The sequence below is a fragment of the Hemitrygon akajei genome, chromosome 1 (genome assembly GCF_048418815.1).
Source record: "Hemitrygon akajei chromosome 1, sHemAka1.3, whole genome shotgun sequence".
Taxonomy (NCBI): domain Eukaryota; kingdom Metazoa; phylum Chordata; class Chondrichthyes; order Myliobatiformes; family Dasyatidae; genus Hemitrygon; species Hemitrygon akajei.
The window spans coordinates 145296571-145319015 of NC_133124.1; the positions used below are offsets into that span (position 1 = coordinate 145296571).

At 43.4% G+C, this 22445-nt stretch overlaps 1 protein-coding gene across 1 annotated transcript in view; it reads left to right on the top strand.

Annotated features, from left to right (window-relative positions):
* The first annotated feature begins 329 nt into the window (after nucleotides 1-329).
* washc5 (WASH complex subunit 5) overlaps nucleotides 330-22445 on the top strand; it is a 159276-nt gene continuing 137160 nt past the window's right edge. The window contains exons 1-5 of the mRNA XM_073052838.1: nucleotides 330-854; nucleotides 3373-3518; nucleotides 4190-4274; nucleotides 7432-7532; nucleotides 14220-14412. Coding sequence (XP_072908939.1) covers nucleotides 669-854; nucleotides 3373-3518; nucleotides 4190-4274; nucleotides 7432-7532; nucleotides 14220-14412 — 711 coding nt within the window. The 5' untranslated portion in view covers nucleotides 330-668. The remainder of the gene's footprint in view (nucleotides 855-3372; nucleotides 3519-4189; nucleotides 4275-7431; nucleotides 7533-14219; nucleotides 14413-22445) is intronic.

Below are 22445 nucleotides of genomic sequence, written 5' to 3' on the forward strand. Positions count from 1 at the left end.
TGGGCTGCCCTCAGTACAATCTTCGGACTCTGTTGGTCGTTGACACCACGGTATATTTCATTGTTCATGTGACCAATAAAGCTAATCTTTATTTTTTTCACAGCGACATTCTTTCAAACAAAATAAATCACATCTCAAGTTTGGTACGTTTTTAGAAACTTTAAAAATAATAAACTCAATAGAGTGAGCCGATTATTGTGCAGAGAGATTTCCTTCCTCTTATTGAGAAGGTTAAGTTTCGGGGTATGTGGTATAAGCGAATCAGCAGCGGTCTCGCCTCATTCGTCATCAGGAAAGAGCGCCTCCTGGTCACGTGCTGGGATGACAGGAAGGAGTCATATGATCAACATGGAAGAAGGAGTGTGAGCTGTTGTGCATCGAACCCTGTTAAACAGGCACAAGAAAGCCTTGCGCTGTTTCTCCGTCTGCAGCCTTTGGCCAAGGATATGAGGGGGAGCGATCTGACTGTCCGCTGGAGTTCTCTGCTGTAATCCCACCGCAGAGTGACATTGCCTTTGAAACACTCACCAGGGCATGAAGGAGCATTGCGGCATGTACACGGGCTGGCCGCAATCAATCCAGTAGGTACAGGCGTCTGAGGGGGTGGGGGCGTTTCAGTGGTCGTTTGTTGGTGTCCTCTCCTGCATCGGATTTACCCCTTGTCGGCCATGGTGGACTTCCTGGCGGAGAACAACCTCTGTGGGCAAGCAATTCTGCGGATCGTGTCCCGCGGTAACGCCATAATTGCAGAACTTTTGAGACTGTCCGAGTTCGTTCCGAGTGTTTTCAGACTCCGAGACAAAGCCGAGCAGCAAAAATATGGAGACATTATTTGTGACTTTAGTTACTTTAAGGTGAGGGCTTCTGGATCTGAGTATTCTCCGAAATGTTCAGTGGTATGCTGAAAACAAAACTAAAGTTCACCATAACATTCGCCCTGTTGTGTTACCCTGCTAGCTTACTAATACAGCAACATTTTTTAACATGTCTTTGTCTATTTGCAATATAGCCCCTTGTTTTAGCTTGGCAAGTCCTTGCCGAATTTCCCCAATAGCATACAATTGAATTGTATGCCTCACCAAGTGAAATAACAAATTCCGAGGCGGCCTCATTTTGAGAGTAAATATCTGCAGGATAGCCACATTTCTACCATTTGGACATGATTTTTAATTTTTGTTTTGCAGTGAAATTATTAGTAAGAACACAAAAACTTATAGGTTGCACTTCCTGTCGATGAACTACTTCCTGTTGTCATGTGTATAAAACATTTATCGGTATAAATTGCAACATCAGTATTTCCCATTCGGCCTTGTATGCCAGCTTTCTCTGTGTAAGTAGCCTCCAATGGCTATGACTGCCCAACAGAGTGCTGACAACATCTACATTTGTATAGCACCTTTCACAACCGTGCGACATATCAAAGTACTCTCTGGAACTTGGAAGTGAATCTTGTAAATTTTCTTAGAGTGTAGGAGAAATTGCAGACAATTAGTGTATAAGTGTTTATAAACAGCACTACTGGAGAGTCACAGAGTTATTCAGTCTGCCTTCTGCCTACACAATATACATATCTATCCAGTCTCTGCACATTCACGTGCAGAAGAGCCTCATAAATGTTTATGTTGCATATATGTCTACTACCAAGCTTTGCAGTATATTGGCAGGCACTCACCACTCTTTTTAAAATAAAATACTTGTTCTGCATTCTCCTTTCAACCTCAATCTCCCCTTAAATGTATGTCATTTAGTATTAAGCATGTTGACCCTGGAAAAAGATATCAGTTGTCTACTCTATCTATGCCTCTCATAAACTTGTACATTTCTATCAGATCTCCCCTCAGCTTCCCAAACTCAAGAGAAAACAACTAGAGTTTGTCCAACTTCTATTTATAGCACATGCCCCCTAATCCAGGCAGCATCTTTTCAGGCCTGATGAAGGGTTTTGGTCTGAAATGTCAACTGTTTACTCTTTTCCATAAATGCTGTCTGGCCTGCTGAGTTCCTCCAGCATTTTGTGAGTGTTACTTCAGCATCCTGTTCCGCACCCTCTGCAAAGCCTGAGCACCCTTTCTATAAATGGGTGACCAGAACTGAATGCAATACTCCAGACATGGTCTAACTTGAGTTTTTTATAAAGTTGCAACATAACTTTCCATCTCTTGAACTGAGTATCTCAACTAAGGCAAGCACTTTCTTTGCCATCCTATTAACCTGTGCTTTCAATGTTGAGGGATCCCAACATCCCTCTCTAAATCGATACAATTGAGTCTTGCCATTAACAACATGCTGTTCCTATACGTTTGATTTCACAAAGTAGCCCACCGAGCATTTGACCAGATTAAACTCCATCTACCATTTCTCTGTGCATGTGTGCAACTGATTCTTTGTATATCTATGCTATCCACAGCACCACCAATCTTTGTACTGTTTGTAAATTTACTAGCTCACCCATCTACATTTTCATCCAGGTCACTTATATCATAAAAAGTAGGGGTCCCTTACTTGATTGACAGTTAATCTCATCAACTGCAAATTGGATTCGAAACCAGGCATTATTCCCTTATATCTCTGCTGTACATATACATGTCTAAAAGTTTTAAAAATGTCTTTATTGTACCTGCTTCAACTACTTTCTCAAACAACTCACTCCATTAAATTCCATGATGTCTCAATATCTGATTGGAATGCCACTGTGTTACTGATACAGTGCAGAATAGGCCTTTCTGGGCCTTCGAGTCACGCTGTTCAGCAACCCCCCAATTTAATCCTAGCCTAATCAGGGGACATTTACAATGACCAATTAAACTACTAACCAGTACAGAGAGGAAATTGGAGTACCCAAAGGAAACCCATGCAGTCACGGGGAAAACAGTGATGGATGTTGGCTAAAAGCCCAACATAAACCCCCAAGCTGTTTTTAAATGAGTATCGTGTGATCCCAGTTTTAGGATTCCTAGAGATCATAACAGTGTGGTGACAAAGGGTCTTGGCCTGAGACAGCAACATTTATTTCCCTCCATAAATGCTGCCTGCTTTTGCTGGGTTCCTCCAGTATTTTGTGTGTGTGTGTTGCTGAAGATTTCCAGCATCTGAATTTTTTTGTTTATGGGTATAGAAATTCCATGTTTCACTTTTTCTATCTCTGATGATGAATGCTGCTTTTCTATGACAGTGTTTCATGTTGATGTGCTCGGGCTACAACGGCTTTACCTGTGATGTACTGGCCCAAATCCCCCGCCTTTTGTAGGATTTTCCATTTGAAGTTAGAGTTCAAGTTAAACAGTGAGAGTCTGTATGCCTGTTGAACAAGGCATGTATTTTTCCGTTAAAGAACGACGGCTGCTTTAACTATATAGTTAATCTTGTTTTAAGGGCCCAGAGGACTTTGAAAGCAAGTTGGAATCAAAACCAGAACTACAAGACTTAGATGAGGAATTCCGTGATAATCACATTGAAATATTGACAAGATTCTACCTTGCTTTTGAAAGCGTTCACAAATATGTATTTGATTTGAACAGGTAAAAGTGTGTTCTGTCAATGCTGAATTTAATTTGGAAATAAGATCGACTATATGATATTAATTTAAGACTTGTATGGAAGATTATTTTCCTTTTTAAGAAACTTAATTGTTGTATCTATACTGATTTTATTGATATGTGTGTGTGTTTCATGGGACAATTTACAATAACCGATTAGCCTATCATCCGGTATGGCTTTGGACTGTGGGAGGAAATTGGAGTACCTGGTGGAAACCTATGTGGTCATGGGGAAGACGTACAAGCTCCTTACAGGCAGTGGTGGGAATTGTACCTGGATCACCTGCACTGTAAAGCATTGTGCTAGCCACTACACTTCTGTGCTGTACACTGAAAGATGTACAATATATAGCTTCAATGTAAAACAAATTGCCTTGTAGATTTGATTCTGTAAAGCGAAACTAATTGCATGAGTTGCAAAACAGTATTTCTGTTTGCACATTTTAAAAATCTATTCAACATACATAATTTACTTGTCTATTATTATTATTTGTTTCTCTGCTAGATTATGTATTGCATGGAACTGCTGCTGCTAAGTTAACAAATTTCATGTCACATGCTGGTGATAATAAACCTGATTCTAATTCTGATCCTACTTGTGCCAGTGACATGTGACCAATGTTGAATCACACCTCTCTGCTGGGTTATTTCAGATTTCTTGAGGATCTCAATGAAGGTGTCTACATTCAGCAGACCCTTGAAACAGTACTGCTAAATGAAGATGGAAAACAACTTCTTGTAAGTTCAAGTTCATTGTCATCCAACCCGACACGTGTGTACAGCCAAACAAAACATCGTTCCTCTAGGTCATGGTGAAAAATACAGTGCAAATACTCACACACAGCACATACAGTCATAAAATCATATTAACACAAGTCCCAGAGTGGCATGGCCTGAGGATTGACAGGTTTACTTAACATGTGAGGTGCTTGTTTATGTAAAACAGTATGATGTTACTGACACTATTATAATAAAACAAGCAGTGGTATAAATATGTGAAACAGCAGCAATAAAAGATGAGAAGTGCAGTGGAGGATGAGAGTGTGTGGGTGAGTTGGGAAGCTGTACGGAGTGGCGGGGGGGCTGAGGCAGGGCGTTCAGACAGACATGTGCTAGTTGGCTGCAGGGTGTTAAGTCTAACAGTCTGGTGGTGGAGCCTCCTGGATGGAAAGGGTCTTTGACAAGGCTGGAGGCACTGTGTATTCAGGGCTTCTGATAAATGTCCTGAATGTGGGGGGGGAGAGAGAGGGGAGAGACCCTGATGATGTTTTCATCAGTCCTCACAATCTGTTGCATTGTCCTGAGATCTGCTGCATTGAAATCTTATACAAAATGGTGATGCAGCTGTTACAGAAAGTTATGGTGTTAGCAAAACAGGCTGTATTTGCCTGAAAAGCACAGATTTAATCAGGTTTTCCCGATCGTGTTGGCACTGTGACAACTGTGGCCTGTGCAATGCAGGTAATGTCCCTAATTCCATAATCATATTCCAGATAGTGGGAATGCATGTCATAGCAGAACTACTTGTACTTCACCAGTCAATATTTGATGTTTTTGACCGGAAAGTCAATAAATACTAATAAAGATTAGAGATTAACTTTATTTGTCACGTGTACTTTGAAACATACAGTGAAATGTGTCGTTTTTGCATCAAATCAAATAGCGAGGATTGTGCTGGTGTAAGTGTTGCCAACATAGCATGCCCATGTCTTAGGAACGTGGGAGGAAACCAGAGGAACCTACCCAGTTATGGGGAGAACATACAACGGTGGGAATTGAACCCCAATCTTGCAGCTGGCATTGTAAAACGATCGCACTAACTGCAATGCCAGCATGTCCTGAGGGCTTCACTCCTCATGTTTACAAAGACTTGCACTGAATCAGTTGAAAGTAGGGTCCCTCGTGGCTTTCAAGGAGGAATTGGATATGGACTTTAAGGTAAACCAATGTTCACCAGTAGCAAATAGATAGGGGAATGGAATGAGCTACATTTCTATTATAAAACTCAGTCTAGGCACATCGGGCCAAGTGAGCTGTTCAAGCTGCTACCATTCAGCAATGAGCAGTAAAAATTGCATAATAAGTACGCTGATGTCAGATGAAAGGTAGAAAAAACTGGGTCTCAAAGCTCTCCATTTCTTTCTGGACACCACACCCCACAAGTTCCCCTCCACTACCACTTTCCTCTGCCTAGTGGAACTTGTCCTCACTCCATATAATTTCTCCTTTGGCTCCTCCCACTTCCTTCAAACAAAAGGTGTAGCTGTGGGCACTTGCATGGGCCCCAGCTATTCCTGCCTGTTTGTCAGCTATGTGGAACAGTCTATGTTCCAAGCCTACACTGGTGACTGTCCCACACTTTTCCTATACTACATTGATGACTGCATTGGTGCTGCTTCCTGCACCTGTGCTGAACTCGTCAACTTCATCCACTTTGCCTCCAACTTCCACCCTGCACTCAAATTTACCTGGTCCATCTCAACACCTCCATCCCCTTTCTCGATTTCACTGTGTCTGTCTCTGGAGACAGCTTATCCACTGATATCTATTGTAACCCCACGGACTCTCACAGCTACTTTGACTATACCTCTTTCCACTTATAAAAACACCATCCCCTTCTCTCAATTCCTCTGTCTCTGCCGCATCTCAGGATGAGACTTTTCATTCTACAACGAAGGAGATATCCTCCTTTTTCAAAGAAAGGGGCTTCCCTTCCTCCACCATTAATGCTGCTCTCGACCGCATCTCTTCCATTTCACGCAATCTCCATCAGCGCAGGGATGTATACTTAGCCCCCTGTTCTACTCACTTTATTCCTACTCTAAGACTATGTGGCTAAGTTCAGCTCCAACATCATATTCAATTTTGCTGACAACGTCACTGGTATGGGCTGTATTAAAGGGGGTGATGAATCAGCATACAGGAGGTAGACTGAAAATTTGGCTGAGTAGGATCATAACAACAACCTGTCACTCAGTCAATAAGACCATGGAAGACTTCAGGAGAGGGAAACCAGTGGTCCATGAGCCAGTCCTCATTGGAGGATCAGAGGGCCAGTAACTTTAAATTCCTGGGTATCACTAAATCAGAGAACCTTTCTTGGACCCATCATATAAATATTATTGTGAAGAAAGCACAGCAGCACCTCTACTTCCTCAGGAGTCTGTGGAGGTTTGGCATGTCTTCGAAAACCTTGGCAAACTTCTATAGATGCGTGGTGGAAAGTGTGCTGACTGACTGCATTACGGCATGATGTGGGAACACCAATGCCTTTGAGCAGAAAATCCTACAAAAGGTAATGTATTCAGCCCAGTATATCACAGGTAAAGCCCTCCCAACCAGTGAGCACATCTACATGAAACGTTGCTGTAGAAAAGCAACATCCATCATCAGAGATCCTCACCACCATGATCTTCTTTTGCTGCTGTCATCAGGTAGAAGGTACAGGTGCCTCAGGATTTGCACCACCAGGTTCAAGAATCAGATTCTTGGACAAAAGGTGATAACTACATTCATCTATTGAGATGGTCCTACAACTGATGAACTCAATTTAAGGACTCTTTATCTTGTTTTTTCATGTCTTTGTTATTTATTGCCATTTATTTATATCTGCACTTGCAGTTTGTTGTCTTTTCTGCTCTTGCTCTTTCATTGATCCTGTTTACAGTTACCATTCTATAGGTTTGCTAAGTATGCCCACAGAAAATGAATCTCAGGGTTGTATGTGGCGACATGTATGTACTCTGATAATAAATTTTACTTTGAACTTTGGTAAGTTTAAATTTCTTGATTAAAAGCTTAAAGTAACACCTTATTCTCTAACCTACCAGTAAAGATCACATTTGTTTGATTTATTATTCTTGTTTTATTTATTATTACTGTTGTTATTGTTCAGTGTGAAGCCTTGTACTTGTATGGAGTCATGCTGCTTGTGATCGACCAGAAAATAGAAGGAGAGGTGAGAGAAAGGATGCTGGTTTCCTACTACCGATACAGGTACTGTGCACTCTACTCAGGGCTCTTGTCATTTTCATGTTTTATGTGGTAGTGCCATGGTAGTGTAGCTGTTGAGCTTTACAGTGCCAGCAATTAGTGGTCGATGTTTGATTTCTTCTGTGGTCCATAATGTTCTCCCTGTGATCTCGTAGGTTTCGCCCCAAAGACATAAGGTCAGAGTTAGTAAGTTATGGGCATACTGTGTTGGCATCAGAAATGGACCCAAGAACTGGATTGAACCCAGATCAGAGAAGCTGCGAGGCAGCCATCTTACCACTGGGTCTCCACCGTCTTGCATGTTGTGAACTGAGAGACTATTAACACAGAACCATACACCACAGCATGAGCCCTTCAGGCCACACAATGTTGGGCTGACCTTTTCTAAACTTCTTTGAGATCTGTCTAACCTTTCCCTCCTACACAGCCCATAACCTGCACTTTTCTTACATCCATGCGGTAGAACAAAGGACTCTGCAGAACATCCTGGCAATTCTGGATAATATTTCTCACCCTTTGTATGCCAATTTGGCTGAACAGAGGAGCACTTTCAGTGATAGACCAAGACAACAGTGCCGCTCTTGCCCGTGGCCATTACGCTCTATAGTGAGTCAACTTGTAGCTGGGGAAGTGACAGCCCCTTCCTGTTGGACTGTCTGTGTTCACTTTTTTTACTTTTTCTTATTTCACTTCTAATATTTGTATATCTATACACTTGTAATGCTACTGTGACATTGTAATTTCTTTTGGGATCAATAAGATATCTGTCTTTCTAGCTATCTATCTATCTAGAGTCTTTCAAATGTCCCTACCTCCGTTCTTGGCAATGCATTCTAGGCAGTTACCACTCTCTCTGCACAAAAAAAAAATCCTTCGACATTTCGGCACAGCATTGTGGGCCGAAGCATTGTGTTGTAGGTTTTTCTATGTTTCTATTTCCTCCACTCGCCTTAAACAGATGTCCTGTGGTATTTACCATCACTGTCTTGGGTAACCCCAAAGCCAAAGCACATGGGATGTCAGACAAATGGCTCCCTGGTTTGGAGATTCATTAGGCAACAAAAACGGAGAATTGGGTTAATGTGCAAGTACCGTCATTGACAGGATGTTACTGATAACGTCTAATCAAGTTCTATAAGTCAGCTGCGGTTTGTCATTATTTTCTAAGTAATTTTGATGCAGAGCTGAGAGATAGATGGAATTGTCAACTATGAAGATGGAAGAGGAAAAAAATCAAGGCATCTTAATTAGTAGCAAAATAGTGAAAGATGAATGACCATTTGGGCCATAACATGATCATCAGACCTTGGACTTGCCCGAGGCGATATGGTAAAGTAATCGTTAGCACCACGCTTTACAGCACCAACTTGTAAGATTGAGTTTCAATTCACACTGCTGTCTGTAAGGAGTTTGTATGTTCTCCCTGTGACAGTGTAGGTTTCCTCTGGCTGCTCCATATTCCCCCTATATTCCAAAGACATACAGTTTAAGGTTAGTAAATTGTGAGCTTGCTATATTGGAACCGGAAACGTGACAACACTTGCAGGCTGCCCCCAGCACAATCCTTGAAGATTTGATTTGATGTAAACGATGCATTTCATTGTATGTTTCGATGTATGTGTGATAAATAAAGCTAATCATCTCTTTATCTTAAACTTAAAGATACATTAATGTTGAAAGTTTGAGCAAAGGAATTCAAAAGATATTTGGATTTTTTTGTACATCCAAATAGTGGATAGTAAAAGCTTTTTCAAATGTCTAAAAAAATAGAGATGAGAGTGGATATACAACTGAGGCTGGAGAAATAATAGCGGGGGCCAAGGTGATGGCAGATGAATTGAATGAGTATTTTGCATCAGTCTTCACTGTGAAAGACATTAGCAGTGTGCTAAGTGTTGAAGGGTGTGAGGAAAAAGAAGTGAGAAGGGAGAAGTTACAAGGGAGAAGGTGCTCAAAAAGCTGAAAGACGTAAGGGTACATAAGCCACTTGGACCAGATGAACTGCACCCTTGGGTTCTGAAAGAGGTAGTGGTAGAGATTGTGGGGGCATTAGTAATGATCTTTCAGAAATCATTGGACTCTGACATGGTGTCAGAGGACTGGAAAATTGCAAATGTCACTTCACTCTTCAAGAAAGGAGGAAGACAGCAGAAAGGAAATTATAGACCAGTTAGCCTGACGTCAGTGGTTGGGAAGATGTTGGAGTCAGTTGTTAAGGATGAGGTTATGGAATATTTGGCGACACAGGACAAGATAGGACAAAGTCAGCATGGCTTCCTTCAGGGAAAATCCTGTCTGACAAACCTGTTGGAATTCTTTGACATTACACATAGGATAGATAAAGGGGATGCAGTGGATGTTGTATAGTTGGACTTTCAGAAGGCCTTTGACAAGGTGACACACATGAGGCTGCTTACCAAGTTAAGTGCCCGTGGCATAACAGGAAAATTATTGGCATGGTTAGAACATTTGCCGGATTGGTAGGAGACAGTAAGTGGGGAAAAAAAGAATTCTTTTCTGGTTGGCTGCCAGTGACTAGTGTTGTTCTGCAGGAGTCGATGTTGGGGCCAGTTCTTATGCAGTATATCAATGATTTAAATGATGAAATAGATGGCTTTGTTCCCAGGTTTTCAGAATCATATGAAGATTGGTGGAGGGGCAGGTAGTGTTAAGGAAACAGGTAGGATGCAGAAGGATGTAGACAAGGTAGGAGAATGGGCTAGAGAGTGGCAAATGAAATACAATGTTGGAAAATGCATGGTCATGCACTTTGGTAGCAGAAGTAAATGTGCAGAATATTTTCTAAATGGGAAGAAAATCCTAAAAAATGAGATGCAAAGGGACTTGGGAGTCCTTGTGCAGAACATCCTAAAAGTTAACTTGCAGGTTAATTCAGTGGTGAAGAAGGCAAATACATTCATTTCAAGAGGTTGAGAGTACAAGAGTAAGGATGCAATGCTGAGGATTTATAAGGCACTGGTGAGGCCTCACCTTGAGTATCATGAACAGTTTTGGGCTCCTAAGAAAAGATTTGTTGGTATTGGAGACGGTTCAGAGGAGGTTCACAAGGATGATTCCTGGAATGAAAAGGTTATCATACGATGGCTCTGGATCTGTACTTGCTGAAATTTAGAAGGATTTCGGGGGTGGGGGGGGGGGGGAAGGTGGTTTATTGAAACCTTTTGAATGTTGAAAGGCCTAGATAGAGTAAACTGTGGAAGGATATTTCCTATGGTGGGGGTGGTAGTCTAGTACAAGAGGGCACATCCTCAGGATAGAAGGGTGTCCATTTAAAAAGAGATGTGGAGAAATTTCTTTACCCAGAGGGTGATAAATCTGTGGAATTTTATTACCACAGGCGGCTGTGGAGGCCAGATCATTGGGTGTGTTTATGGCAGAGCTATATAGGTTTTTGATTGGACATGGCATCAACAGTTAGAGGGAGAAGGCCAGCGAGTGGTGCTGAGGAGGGGATAAAAGAAATCAGAATCAGGTTTATTATCACCGGCATGTGATGTGAAATTTGTTAACTTGGCAGCAGCAGTTCAATGCAATACATAATCTAGCAGAGAAAAAAAAAACAAATCAATTACGTATATTGAATAGATTTTTAAAAAATGCAAAAACTGAAATACTGTATATTTTTTTTAAAAATGAGGTGGTGTCCAAAGATTCAATGTCCATTTAGGAATCAGATGGCAGAGGGGAAGAAGCTGTTCCTGAATCGCTGTGTGTGTGCCTTCAGGCTTCTGTACCTCCTACCTGATGGTAACAGTGAGAAAAGGGCATGCCATGGGTGTTGGGGGTCCTTAATAATGGACGCTGCCTTTCTGAGACACCACTCCTTGAAGGTGTCCTGGGTACTTTGTAGACAGGTACACAAGATAGAGCTGACTAAATTTACAACCCTCTGCTGCTTTTTTTGGCCCTGTGCGATGGAGGATGAGTGGTGACCTGATAGAGGTTTATAAGATGATGAGAGGCATAGAAACATAGAAAACCTACAGCACAATACAGGCACTTTGGCCCACGAAGTTATGCCAAACATTTCCCTACCTTAGAAATTACTAGGCTTACCCATAGCCCTCTATTTTTCTAAGCTCCATGTACCTATCTAAAAGTCTCTTAAAAGACCCTATCATATCTGCCTCCACCACCGTTGCCGGCAGCCCATTCCACACACTCACCACTCTCTGAGTAAAAAACTTACCCCTGACATCTCCTCTGTACCTACTCCCCAGCAACTTAAACCTGTGTCCCCTTGTGGCAACCATTTCAGCCCTGGGAAAAAGCTTCTGACTATCCACATGATCACTGCCTCTCATCAACTTATGCATCTCTATCAGGTCACCTCTCATCCTCCATCATTCCAAGGCAAAAAGGCCGAGTTCACTCAACCTATTCTCATTAGGCATGCTCCCCAATCCAGGCAACATCCTTGTAAAACTCCTCTATACCCTTCATCCTTCTTTTAGTAAGGCAACCAGGACTGAGCAAAATACTCCGGGGTCTGAACAGAGTCTTATACAGCTGCAACATTACCTCTCGGCTCCTAAATTGAATTCCACAATTGATGAAGGCCAATACACCATACGCCGCCTTAACCACTGAGTCAACCTGCGCAGCTGCTTTGAGTGTCCTATGGACTCGGACCCCACGATCCCTCTGATCCTCCACACTGCCAAGAGTCTTACCACTAATACTATATTCTGCCTTCATATTTGACCTACCAAAATGAACCTCTTCACACTTACCTGGGTTGAACTCCATCTGCCACTTCTCAGCCCAGTTTTGCATCCTATCAATGCCCCGCTGTAACCTCTGACAGCCCTCCACACTGTCCACAACACCTCCAACCTTTGTGTCATCAGCAAACTTACTAACCCATCCCTCCACTTCCTCATCCAGGTCATTTATAAAAATCACGAAGAGGAAGGGTCCCAGAACAGATCCCTGAGGCACCCCACTGGTGACCGACCTCCATGCGGAATATGACCCGTCTACAACCACTCTTTGCCTGCTGTGGGCAAGCCAGTTCTGGATCCACAAAGCAATGTCCCCTTGGATCCCATGCCTCATTACTTTTTCAATAAGCCTTGCATGGGGTACCTTATGAAATGCCTTGCTGAAATCCATATACACTATATCTACTGCTCTTCCTTCATCAATGTGATTAGTCACTTCCTCAAAAAATTCAATCAGGCTCATAAGGCACAACCTGCCTTTGACAAAGCCGTGCTGACTACTCCTAATCATATTATCCCTCTCCAAATGTTCATAAATCCTGCCTCTTAGGATCTTCTCCATCAGCTTACCAACCACTGAGGTAAGACTCACTGGTCTATAATTCCCTGGTCTATTTCTACTCCCTTTCTGATTGATCGTGTGGATTGTCAGAGGCTTGTTCCCAGGGCTGAAATGGCTAACACGAGAGGGCACAGGTTTAAGGTGCTGGAGAGTAGGTACAGAGGAGATGTCAGGGGTAAGTTTTTTACGTAGAGAGTGGTGAGTGCATGGAATGGGCTGCCGGCAACGGTGGTGGAGGCGGATACGATAGGGTCTTTTAAGAGACTTTTGCATAGGTCCATAGAGCTTAGTAAGATAGAGGGCTGTGGGTAACCCTGGGTAATTTCTCAGGGAAGGGCATGTTTGGCACCACTTTGTGGGCCGAAGGGCCTGTATTGTGCTGTAGGTTTTCTATGTTTACATGATTAAATAGCAGAGCAGATTCGATGGGCTAAATGGCCTAATTCTGCCCTGCTGTGTTATGGTCTGCATCATTAAAAATATCAGCAAAAGCCTGAATTAAATGTCTACTTTTACATTTGGAGTAGTGCTGCATGGTGGGGGAAAGGCACCCAATAAGTGTATGAAGTACCAAATGGAAAACAGTTGAACGTTTTGAATTTCATTGGGCTTGTGCCTCCTGAAAGAAGTACTGGCCCTGCAAATTGCCACCAATCTTGCTACAGAGATTTCAGAGTTAAACTGCATGTCAGCATGTTCGGTTAACAATCCTGCCTGTGGTACTTTTATTTTACACTGATTCTGAAATTCATTATCACATATACATCAAAAGATAGGGTGAAATGTGTTGGGGGCCACGCTTCTGGTGCTAACACAGCAACTTACTATCCCTAACCCGTATGTCTTTGGAATGGGGGACGAAATTGGAGTACTCTGAGGAAATCCATGGGGTACTGGGGAGAATATACAAACTCCTAACAGACAGCGGCAGGAATTGAACTCCATTCTTACAGCTGGTGTTGTAAGGAGTTGTGCTACCTACTACACTATCATGCTGCCTGTTTTGAGGTCCATTTGAGAAGTTTGCTATTATTGTACATTGAGAGTGAATTTCCTCATGATATCACCCACATTCTTTATTTTAATTAAAGATTTTATTTCAATCAATTTATACCAAAAGGAAAAGATACTAATAATTTTCTAGCAACACACACAAAATGGTGGTGGAACACAGCAGGCCAGGCAGCATCGATAAGGAGAAGCACTGTTAACGTTTCGGGCCGAGACCCTTCGTCAGGACTAACTGAAAGGAAAGATACTAAGAGATTTGAAAGTAGGAGGGGGAGGCATTGTTGATGTAGTTCTGTTTTTTGTTTGCATTGTCCTGCAGCCTCTGTTTTTGAGCATGGATCCTAAATGATTAAATTATTGTGTCTGTTACAGTGCTGCACGTTCATCTTCTGATTCCAATTTGGATGACATTTGCAAACTGCTACGTAGTACAGGATACTCCTCCCTGCTGGGCTCAAAAAAACCCCCAAACTACCCAGAGAGTTATTTCCAAAGAGTGCCGATTAGCAAGACATTCATCTCAATGGTTGTTGGCCGGTTACGCTCGGATGACATTTATAATCAGGTTAGTGATGCACAGGTTCCAGTTCCTCATTGTTAAAGGTGACGGTGAATTCTGAAGGATAAATTTACTAAGAAAACAGAGTGTGAGTTGACCGAGACTGCGAAGCAGGCTGAATGGAGAACTTGTTCATCTCTGCATTAAGGAATGAAGTATAAAAGCAATGCACAAGATGTTTTCCCCAACCTATCTGTCTCACCAACACCTTCACCCATTGTACACTATGTACATATCACTTAGCATCGGTTTATATGCATCCACATCAGCTACTCATCCCATGCTGAGTTCTGTTCATTTGAGCTATGTAAGCACTTAGTTGTGATGTTCACTTTCCCTGTTATTGGTATTGCACAAGGGTGGTTGGGTAAGAAATGGGGATGCTAGTGTACTAAATGTGAACAGAGAAAGTAAAGATGTTAAAAGGAAAGAATACCTTGTTTTTACTGTTTGAACATTATCACTACAGCCCCTCAGCACCCTTCAACCCCTCTACACATTGTCACTTATACAGTCTGTTTTATATGATTGCTTTTGTATTTAAATTTATCATGTTCTTTATGTTTATTTTCTTTTCTTTTATACTGCACCAGATCCGAAAGAACAACTATTTTGGTTGTCTTTGCTCTCATGCACTGAAAAATGACAAAAAACGAATTTGAATCTCTGCCTCCCACGACTTAATTTCTGCCATTCTGTTTTGTCCTTACTGTGCTGCCGTTCACGGCCCTCAGGGTGGGACCCGGTGCCCTGTTGCGGGTGTCGTAACTCGTCGGAGGTAAGACGCTGATCTCGGCACCGGTGTCGACCAAAAAACGGCGTCCCGACCGCTTGTCCCACACATACAGGAGGCTATCCTGATGGCCAGCCGCCGTAGCCATCAGCGGCGGCTGGCCCTGGCGTTTCCCGGGAACTTGCAGGGCGAGCTACAGCGGTGGGCTTCTGCGCCCCACCGCTGGTGGTAGAAGCACCATTGTTCATTGGGCTCCTCACCCCTGCCTCTGGGGTTAGCGGGCTCTGCGGCTGGGCCTGGTCTGGTTTGCTGCTGGGAGCGTGGCCTGGTGATCTGTGCGACGGGCGCCCCACTCTCCTTCTTGGCGTTCCACAGCAAGTCCGCCCGGGCTGCCACCTTCCGGGGGTCGCTGAAATCCGCGTCGGACAGCAGCAGGCGTATGTCCTCGGGCAGCTGCTCCAGGAATGCCTGCTCAAACATGAGGCAGGGCTTGTGTCCTCCGGCCAGAGACAACATCTCATTCATTAAAGCCGATGGATGTCTGTCTCACAAACCATCCAGGTGCAGTAAACGGGCAGCCCGCTCGCGCCGCGAGAGTCCGAAAGTCCTTATGAGCAGGGCTTTGAATTCTGTGTATTTGCAGTCTGCTGGGGGTGACTGTATGAACTCCTCAACCTGGGCTGCTGTGTCCTGGTCGAGGGAGCTCACCACGTAGTAGTAACGTGTGTCCTCCGAGGTTATCTGCCGAACGTGGAATTGGGCTTCTGCTTGCTGGAACCATAGGTGAGGTCGCAGCGTCCAGAAGCTTGGCAGTTTCAACGAAACTGCATGAACAGATGCGGTGTCGGTCATCTTCGGCCCAAATATCGCTTGGGTCGTTGGGGTCACCAATTGTAGCGGTGTGCTACACACAGCGCTAAAATAACGACACGGAGTCGGTAAACTGCAGTTTAAAAAAAGATTTTATTCGAACTTCGCGGCTTCGCTTTAAAGCCTCCCTGATCCCGCCCTCCCCGGGCACGGATGCTGTAGGGTGCACGTATTCACAGTCCTGTCCCACGCGCGGATGCTGTAGGGGGCATGTATTCACAGTCCCACACGGGCTTTTCCCTTTGTTGGTGAAGCAGACCTGGCGCCCTTTTGGGACTGGCCTTTGTGCCGGCGTGCTGGCTATTTGTGAGCCGGTTCGAGTGCACTAGGAAGTGGGTCGCCACAATGGCAGAATATAGTATTAATGGTAAGACTCTTGGCAGTGTGGAGGATCAGAGGGATCTTGGTGTCCGAGTCCATAGGACATTCAAAGCTGCTGTTCTGCTGGTTAAGAAAGCATATGATGCATTGACCTTCATCAACAGTGGGATTGAGTTTAAGAGCTGAGACATAATGTTACAGCTTTGTAGGGCCCTGATCATACCCCACTTGGAGTACTGTGCTCAGTTCTGGTCACCTCATTATAGGAAGGATGTGAAAAGTATTGAAAGTGTGCAGAGGAGGTTTACAAGGATGTCGCCTGGATTGGGAAACATCCACTATGAGAATAGGTTGAGTGAACTTGGTCTTTTCTCCTTGGAGCGACGGAGGATGAAAGGTGACCTGATAGAGGTGTATAAGATGATATGAGGCATTGATCATGTGGACATCCAGCATCATGAGCTGAAGGGCCTGTATTGTGCCATAGGTTTTCTATGTTTCTATGTTGTATAATTTATACATTCTTTGATAGTAAATGTTCTTTGAAACATTAGAATATATTTGTGATATTAAGTAGACTCTTGTATCTCGGAGTGGTAAATCTCTCTGAACTATATGCACATGTCAAAAAAATATGAAATGGCAGTGAATCATAAGTACAAGAGATTCTGCAGATGCTGGAAATCCAGAGTAACATAAAATTAAAGGTAATTCGCAGATCAGGCAGCATCTATGGAGGGAAATAAGCAGTTGATATTTTGTGCTGAGGTGCTTCATCAAGATCACTCTTACTGCAGTGATCACTTCTTATTGGTTGCAAAACACCCCAAGCCACAGAGTGCTTTTGAATTATTTATTACACTGATAAACTTTACAATGTGAGTTTAGAAGAATGAAGGGGGGTCATCTCATTCGAGCCGATCAAAAATTGAAAGGCCTAGATAGAGTGGATCTGGAGAAGATGTTTTCTTTTGTAGGAGAGTGTAGAGGGCACAGCTTCAGTATAGAAGGATGTCCCTTTAGAACAGAGAAGAGAAGGAAGTTCTTTAGCTAGAGGGTGACAAATCTAGGAATTCATTGCCACAGGTTGCTGTGGAAGCTAAGTCATTGGGTATATTTAAAGTAGATCTTGGTAAGTTTTTGATTAGTAAGGGCATCAGAGATTATGAGGAGAATGCAGGAGAATGGGGTTGCAAGGGATAATAAATAAGCCATGATGGAATGGCAGAGCAGACTCAGTGGGAAGAGGTCATCTCTCTGTCACAGTGGTGTCAAGAATGTTGCAAAAACAAAGGAGCTGGTTGTGGATTACAGGAGGAATGGAGGCGGGCTAACCCCTATTGACATCAGTGGATCTGGGGTTGAGAGGGTAAACAGCTTCAAGTTCCTCAGCATCCACATCACTGAGGACTTCATGTAGTCAGTATACACTAGCTGTGTGGTGAAAAAGGCACAACAGCGCCTCTTTCACCTCAGATGGTTGAAGAAGTTTGATTTGGGCCCCCAAATCCTAAGAACTTCCTACAAGTGCACGACTGAGAGCATCCTGACTGGCTGCATCACTGCCTGATATGGGAACTGTGCCTCTCTTAATCGCAGGACTCTGCAGAGAGTGGTGTACATTTACAAACACAAGTGTGTTTAAAAAAAAAATGGCCTGAAGGATCATTGGGGGCCTGAATCAGAACCCAACCAGAAACTGTTCCAGCTGCTACCATCTGGGAAACAGTACCGCAGCATGGCTCGAAGCCATGCAGGCTCCAAGACAGCTTCTTCCACCAGGCCATCAGACTGATGAACTCACACTGATTTGAGTGTACTCTATATTACATTGAATGTTCTGTTTATTATAAATTACTATTCAGGTAGATGGAGCTCGTCAGCCTGAGAAGGCAGTCCATCTAAGAGAGGGAAAACTCTGATTTCAAACCTCTGCTGCCTTGCGGCCATACCCACCCATGGGAAAGACTTCGGGAGTAAACCCTGAGGACAAATCCGGAGCTGGAGTCCCTAAGGCAGTCCGACATTGTCTTCAACCTCGTTCTGGCAACTCCTGCGACGACACTGGTGCCAGGCTGTATCGGCCCTTGCCCTTCCCTTGGACAACATCGGTGTCGTGGAGAGGAGAGTCTTGCTGCATGGGCAATAGCTGATCTTCCATACAACCTTGCCCAGGCCTGCACCCTGGAGAAGACATTCCAGGCGCAGATCCATGGTCTCGCAAGACTAACGGATGCCATACATAAATTACTGTGATTGCACATTGCATATTTAGACAGATGAAACATAAAAGATTTTTACCCCTCATGTATGTGAAGGATGTAAGAAATAACGTCAATTCAACTTTATATCTTGTAGTCTTCTTGTATAACCTGCTACTAAACATCATCCATGTGATGATTGTTCAACTATGTATAATTCAAACAGTTTCAGAGCCACGGCACTGATTTAGAAGGCCATACATTGTTCCTTTAAAATTCAGGAGCCTATGACCCCTAGCTTAATGTTATTGGTCCACAGCATAAAAATGGTTGGGAAGCTCTGCCTTAGACAATATACTTTTCAACATTATTTAATTTTCATTTCTGGACCTGAATTTCAGTTTAGTGTTTGTAAGTTGACCTGCAGATCATATCAATGAACTAAAGAATTTGATTGACCGTTCAGTTTGAAAATGCATGGTGACTAACACAAACCTCAACCATCACAGGTTGTTCTAAAAAGCAAACACGAGGAAATCTGCAGATGCTGGAAATTCAAGCAACACATCAAAATGCTGGTGGAATGCAGCAGGCCAGGCAGCATTTATAGGGAGAAGCGCTGTCAACGTTTGGAGCCGAAACCCTATGTCAGTCCTTGTAAGCGGAACAAGTGCTATACCTGCCCTTACACTTCCTCCCTCACCACCATTCAGGGCCCCAGACACATGAACATTGACTTCTCTAACTTCCGTTAATGCCCCTCCTCCCCTTCTTACCCCATCCCTGACATATTTAGTTGTTTGCCTGTTTTCCATCTCCCTCTGGTGCTTCCCCCCCCCTTTCTTTCTCCCGTGGCCTCCCGTCCCACGATCCTTTCCCTTCTCCAGCTCGGTATCACTTTCACCAATCACCAATTCACCAATCATCAGCTCTCAGCTTCACCCCACCCCTCCGGTCTTCTCCTATCATTTTGCATTTCCCCCTCCCCCCACTAATTTCAAATCTCTTAGTATCTTTCCTTTCAGTTAGTCCCGACGAAGGGTCTCGGCCCGAAACATCGACAGTGCTTCTCCTTATAGATGCTGCCTGGCCTGCTGCGTTCCACCAGCATTTTGTGTGTGTTGCATCGGAGGTTAATGTTGTATTTCTTTAGGCAATATCTTTTTGACAGGTGAGATTAAAAAATTATTGCAGTTAGCGGAGATCTGAAGTAAGAACTGGAAATTCTAGAAATGGCTGGGATCGAGAGAAACAATAAACGTTGGTTAACTGGGGAAAGGTGGCAGAACTATTTTTACTGATGGGAGAGGTAAAAGGCGGTTTATTGGTGCCTTAAAACACCAGTCGCGTTGGCATATGGGTCTTATCAGCTGTAGTTGACAGTTCATCTAGGAGAAGGAAATACCCACTCATGGGAAAAGCTTCGGAACTAAGCCCTGAGGAGAAATCTGGAACTGGAGTCCCTAAGGCAGTCCTACATTGAGCTCAAAACTGATTGACATCTCGTGGTGCCAAATTGTTTGACCCCGACCGATGGAGGGCCTCAAAGGTAGAATTGCAAAGACAAGGTACATGCACTCACAACTTGCAGACTCTGCTGTTTTTCAAGATGTGATGTGTTCAGTTTCAGACCTTAGTTTCCAAGTGTTTCTTGTGCTCTTCCAGGGTTCTGTTACAAATTGTCCTTTGTTCCTAGGTCTTGGTTCCCTTTTATTTCTTCTCATCTCCCCAGTGAGTCCAACCTATGTCCATTTATTTCATCCATCTTCATTCCTCTGTGGCTGCACTGTCAGTGACTTTTGTTTTGCCTTGTGATGTCTTGGCCCAAAACACTTACTGTTTATTCTTTTCCATAGATACTGCGGAGTTCCTCCAGCTTTTTGTGTGTGTTGCTATAGTTTTGCCTCTGTTTCCTACTTTAATTGTGTTGCATCATTGTTGTTAGTGCTGAAGCTACTTGGTACAAGTATTTATTACCAGGTTAGCTACCAGCACTAACACAAAATACCCTGCAGATGCTGGGGTCAAAGCAACACGCACAACACGCTGGAGGAACTCAGCAGGTTGGGCAGCATTCATGGAAACGAACAGTCCAAGTTTCGGGCCGAGACCCTTCGTCAGAATGTTGACTGTTCATTTCCACGGATGCTGCCCGACCTGCTGAGTTCCTCCAGTGTGTTGTGCGTGTTGCTAACAACCAGCTCTTTTGCCTGCCATTGAAGATATTTTAGATTGGACTGGTTTTTTAAAATCTCATCACCAATAAGTGATCATTTTCCTATTTGGTGAGCCTCTGAAAAATTGAATTTCAATAAAGCAAGCTAACTTTCCAATTCAGATAAAATGAGTTAAGATTAGCTTTACTTGTCACATATACATCAAAAATCATACAGTGAAATACATTGTTTTTGTCAAATCATAGGAACATTGAAAACCTACAACTCAATACGGGCCCTTTGGCCTACAAAGCTGCGCTGAACATGTCCTTAACTTAGAAATTACTTAAGGCCAATATATACTTCTCCGTCGAATCTACGCCGTAGGTACAGCGTAGCTGCTTACCCGACGCCGTAGCCTGACGCAACCTCCCCAAAAATGTAACTATGCACTGCGGCAACGCAGACCGCAACAACTGTGATTGGTCCGCTTGGTAGCATCACATTTCTGGTTGCTTCTTAATCACTGCCATTTTCAAATTGAGAGAGAAGAGAGAAGAAGAATGTGAGTTGAACTTGAGTTGGAAAATGGACCAAATCGAGGAGAGGTTAATTGAGGAAGTCCGAAAATATGTACATTTGTACGACTCTTCGTCCAACATCTCCTCCGATGTCTTCTCTCTTTTCTGCGTTGCAGTAATTTCAATAAAAGTAACTCTTGTTCAACATTTATTAGCTCCAACTCCAACATGATGCGCTCAGTTTCAGTCACCATTGTTTGAAGTACACCAAGAAACTCAACACAGTGGCATAGAAACCCCACCGCTAACTAGCGTTTTGGTGGTGAATTACAGAGTGATGCAGACACACCAACGCACAAGCATAAATGCTCACAACGGCGTAAGCCACTTCCATAGGCTACGGCATAGAGCCGATGCAGAAGTATAAATCAGCCTTTAGGGTTACCCATAGTTCTCTGTTTTTCTGAGCTCCGTGTACCTGTCCAGGAGTCTTTTAAAAGACCCTACCATATCCACCTGCACCACTGTCACCAGCAGCCCATTTCACACACTCACCACTCTCTGTGGGGGGGAAAAAGCTTACCCCTGATATCTCCTCTGTACATACTTCCAAGCACCTTAAAACTGTGCCCTCTCATGCTAGCCATTTCAGCCCTGGGTAAAAGCCTCTGACCATCGACATGATCAATGCCTCTCATCAGCAAGGATTGTCCTGGGCAGCCCGCAAGAGACACTATACTTCCAGTGCCTGTATAGCATGCCCACAGCTCATGAACTGTATATGTTTGGAGCACCTGGAGGAAACCTACATGGTCACAAAGTGAACATACAAACTCCTTAAAAACAGCAGGAGGAATTGAACTCTGATCCATAATGGCTGGCACTGTAAAGCAATGCGCTAACCCCTATGCTCCTGTGCCATGTTATACCAATAGCTGGAGGAACCCAGTGAGTCAGGCAGGGAAATGGATCTTCGATGCTTTGAGTTAAGACCCACCAATATTGTTTAGTGAAATTGAGAGAATATTACTTTGTGCTTTTGTTGTTTATACTCGTGTATAAATTTGTTTTTGTACTGTTTCACGTAGCGCCATGGTCCTGAAAAATGTCTCATTTTTACTGTGTACTGTGCCAGCAGTTATGGTCGAAATGACAGTAAAAAGTGACTTGACTTGATGTTGTACTCACTTATCCAGTCATTAATCAATCATAGAGTGGCAGTCTTTAAGTGGCTATC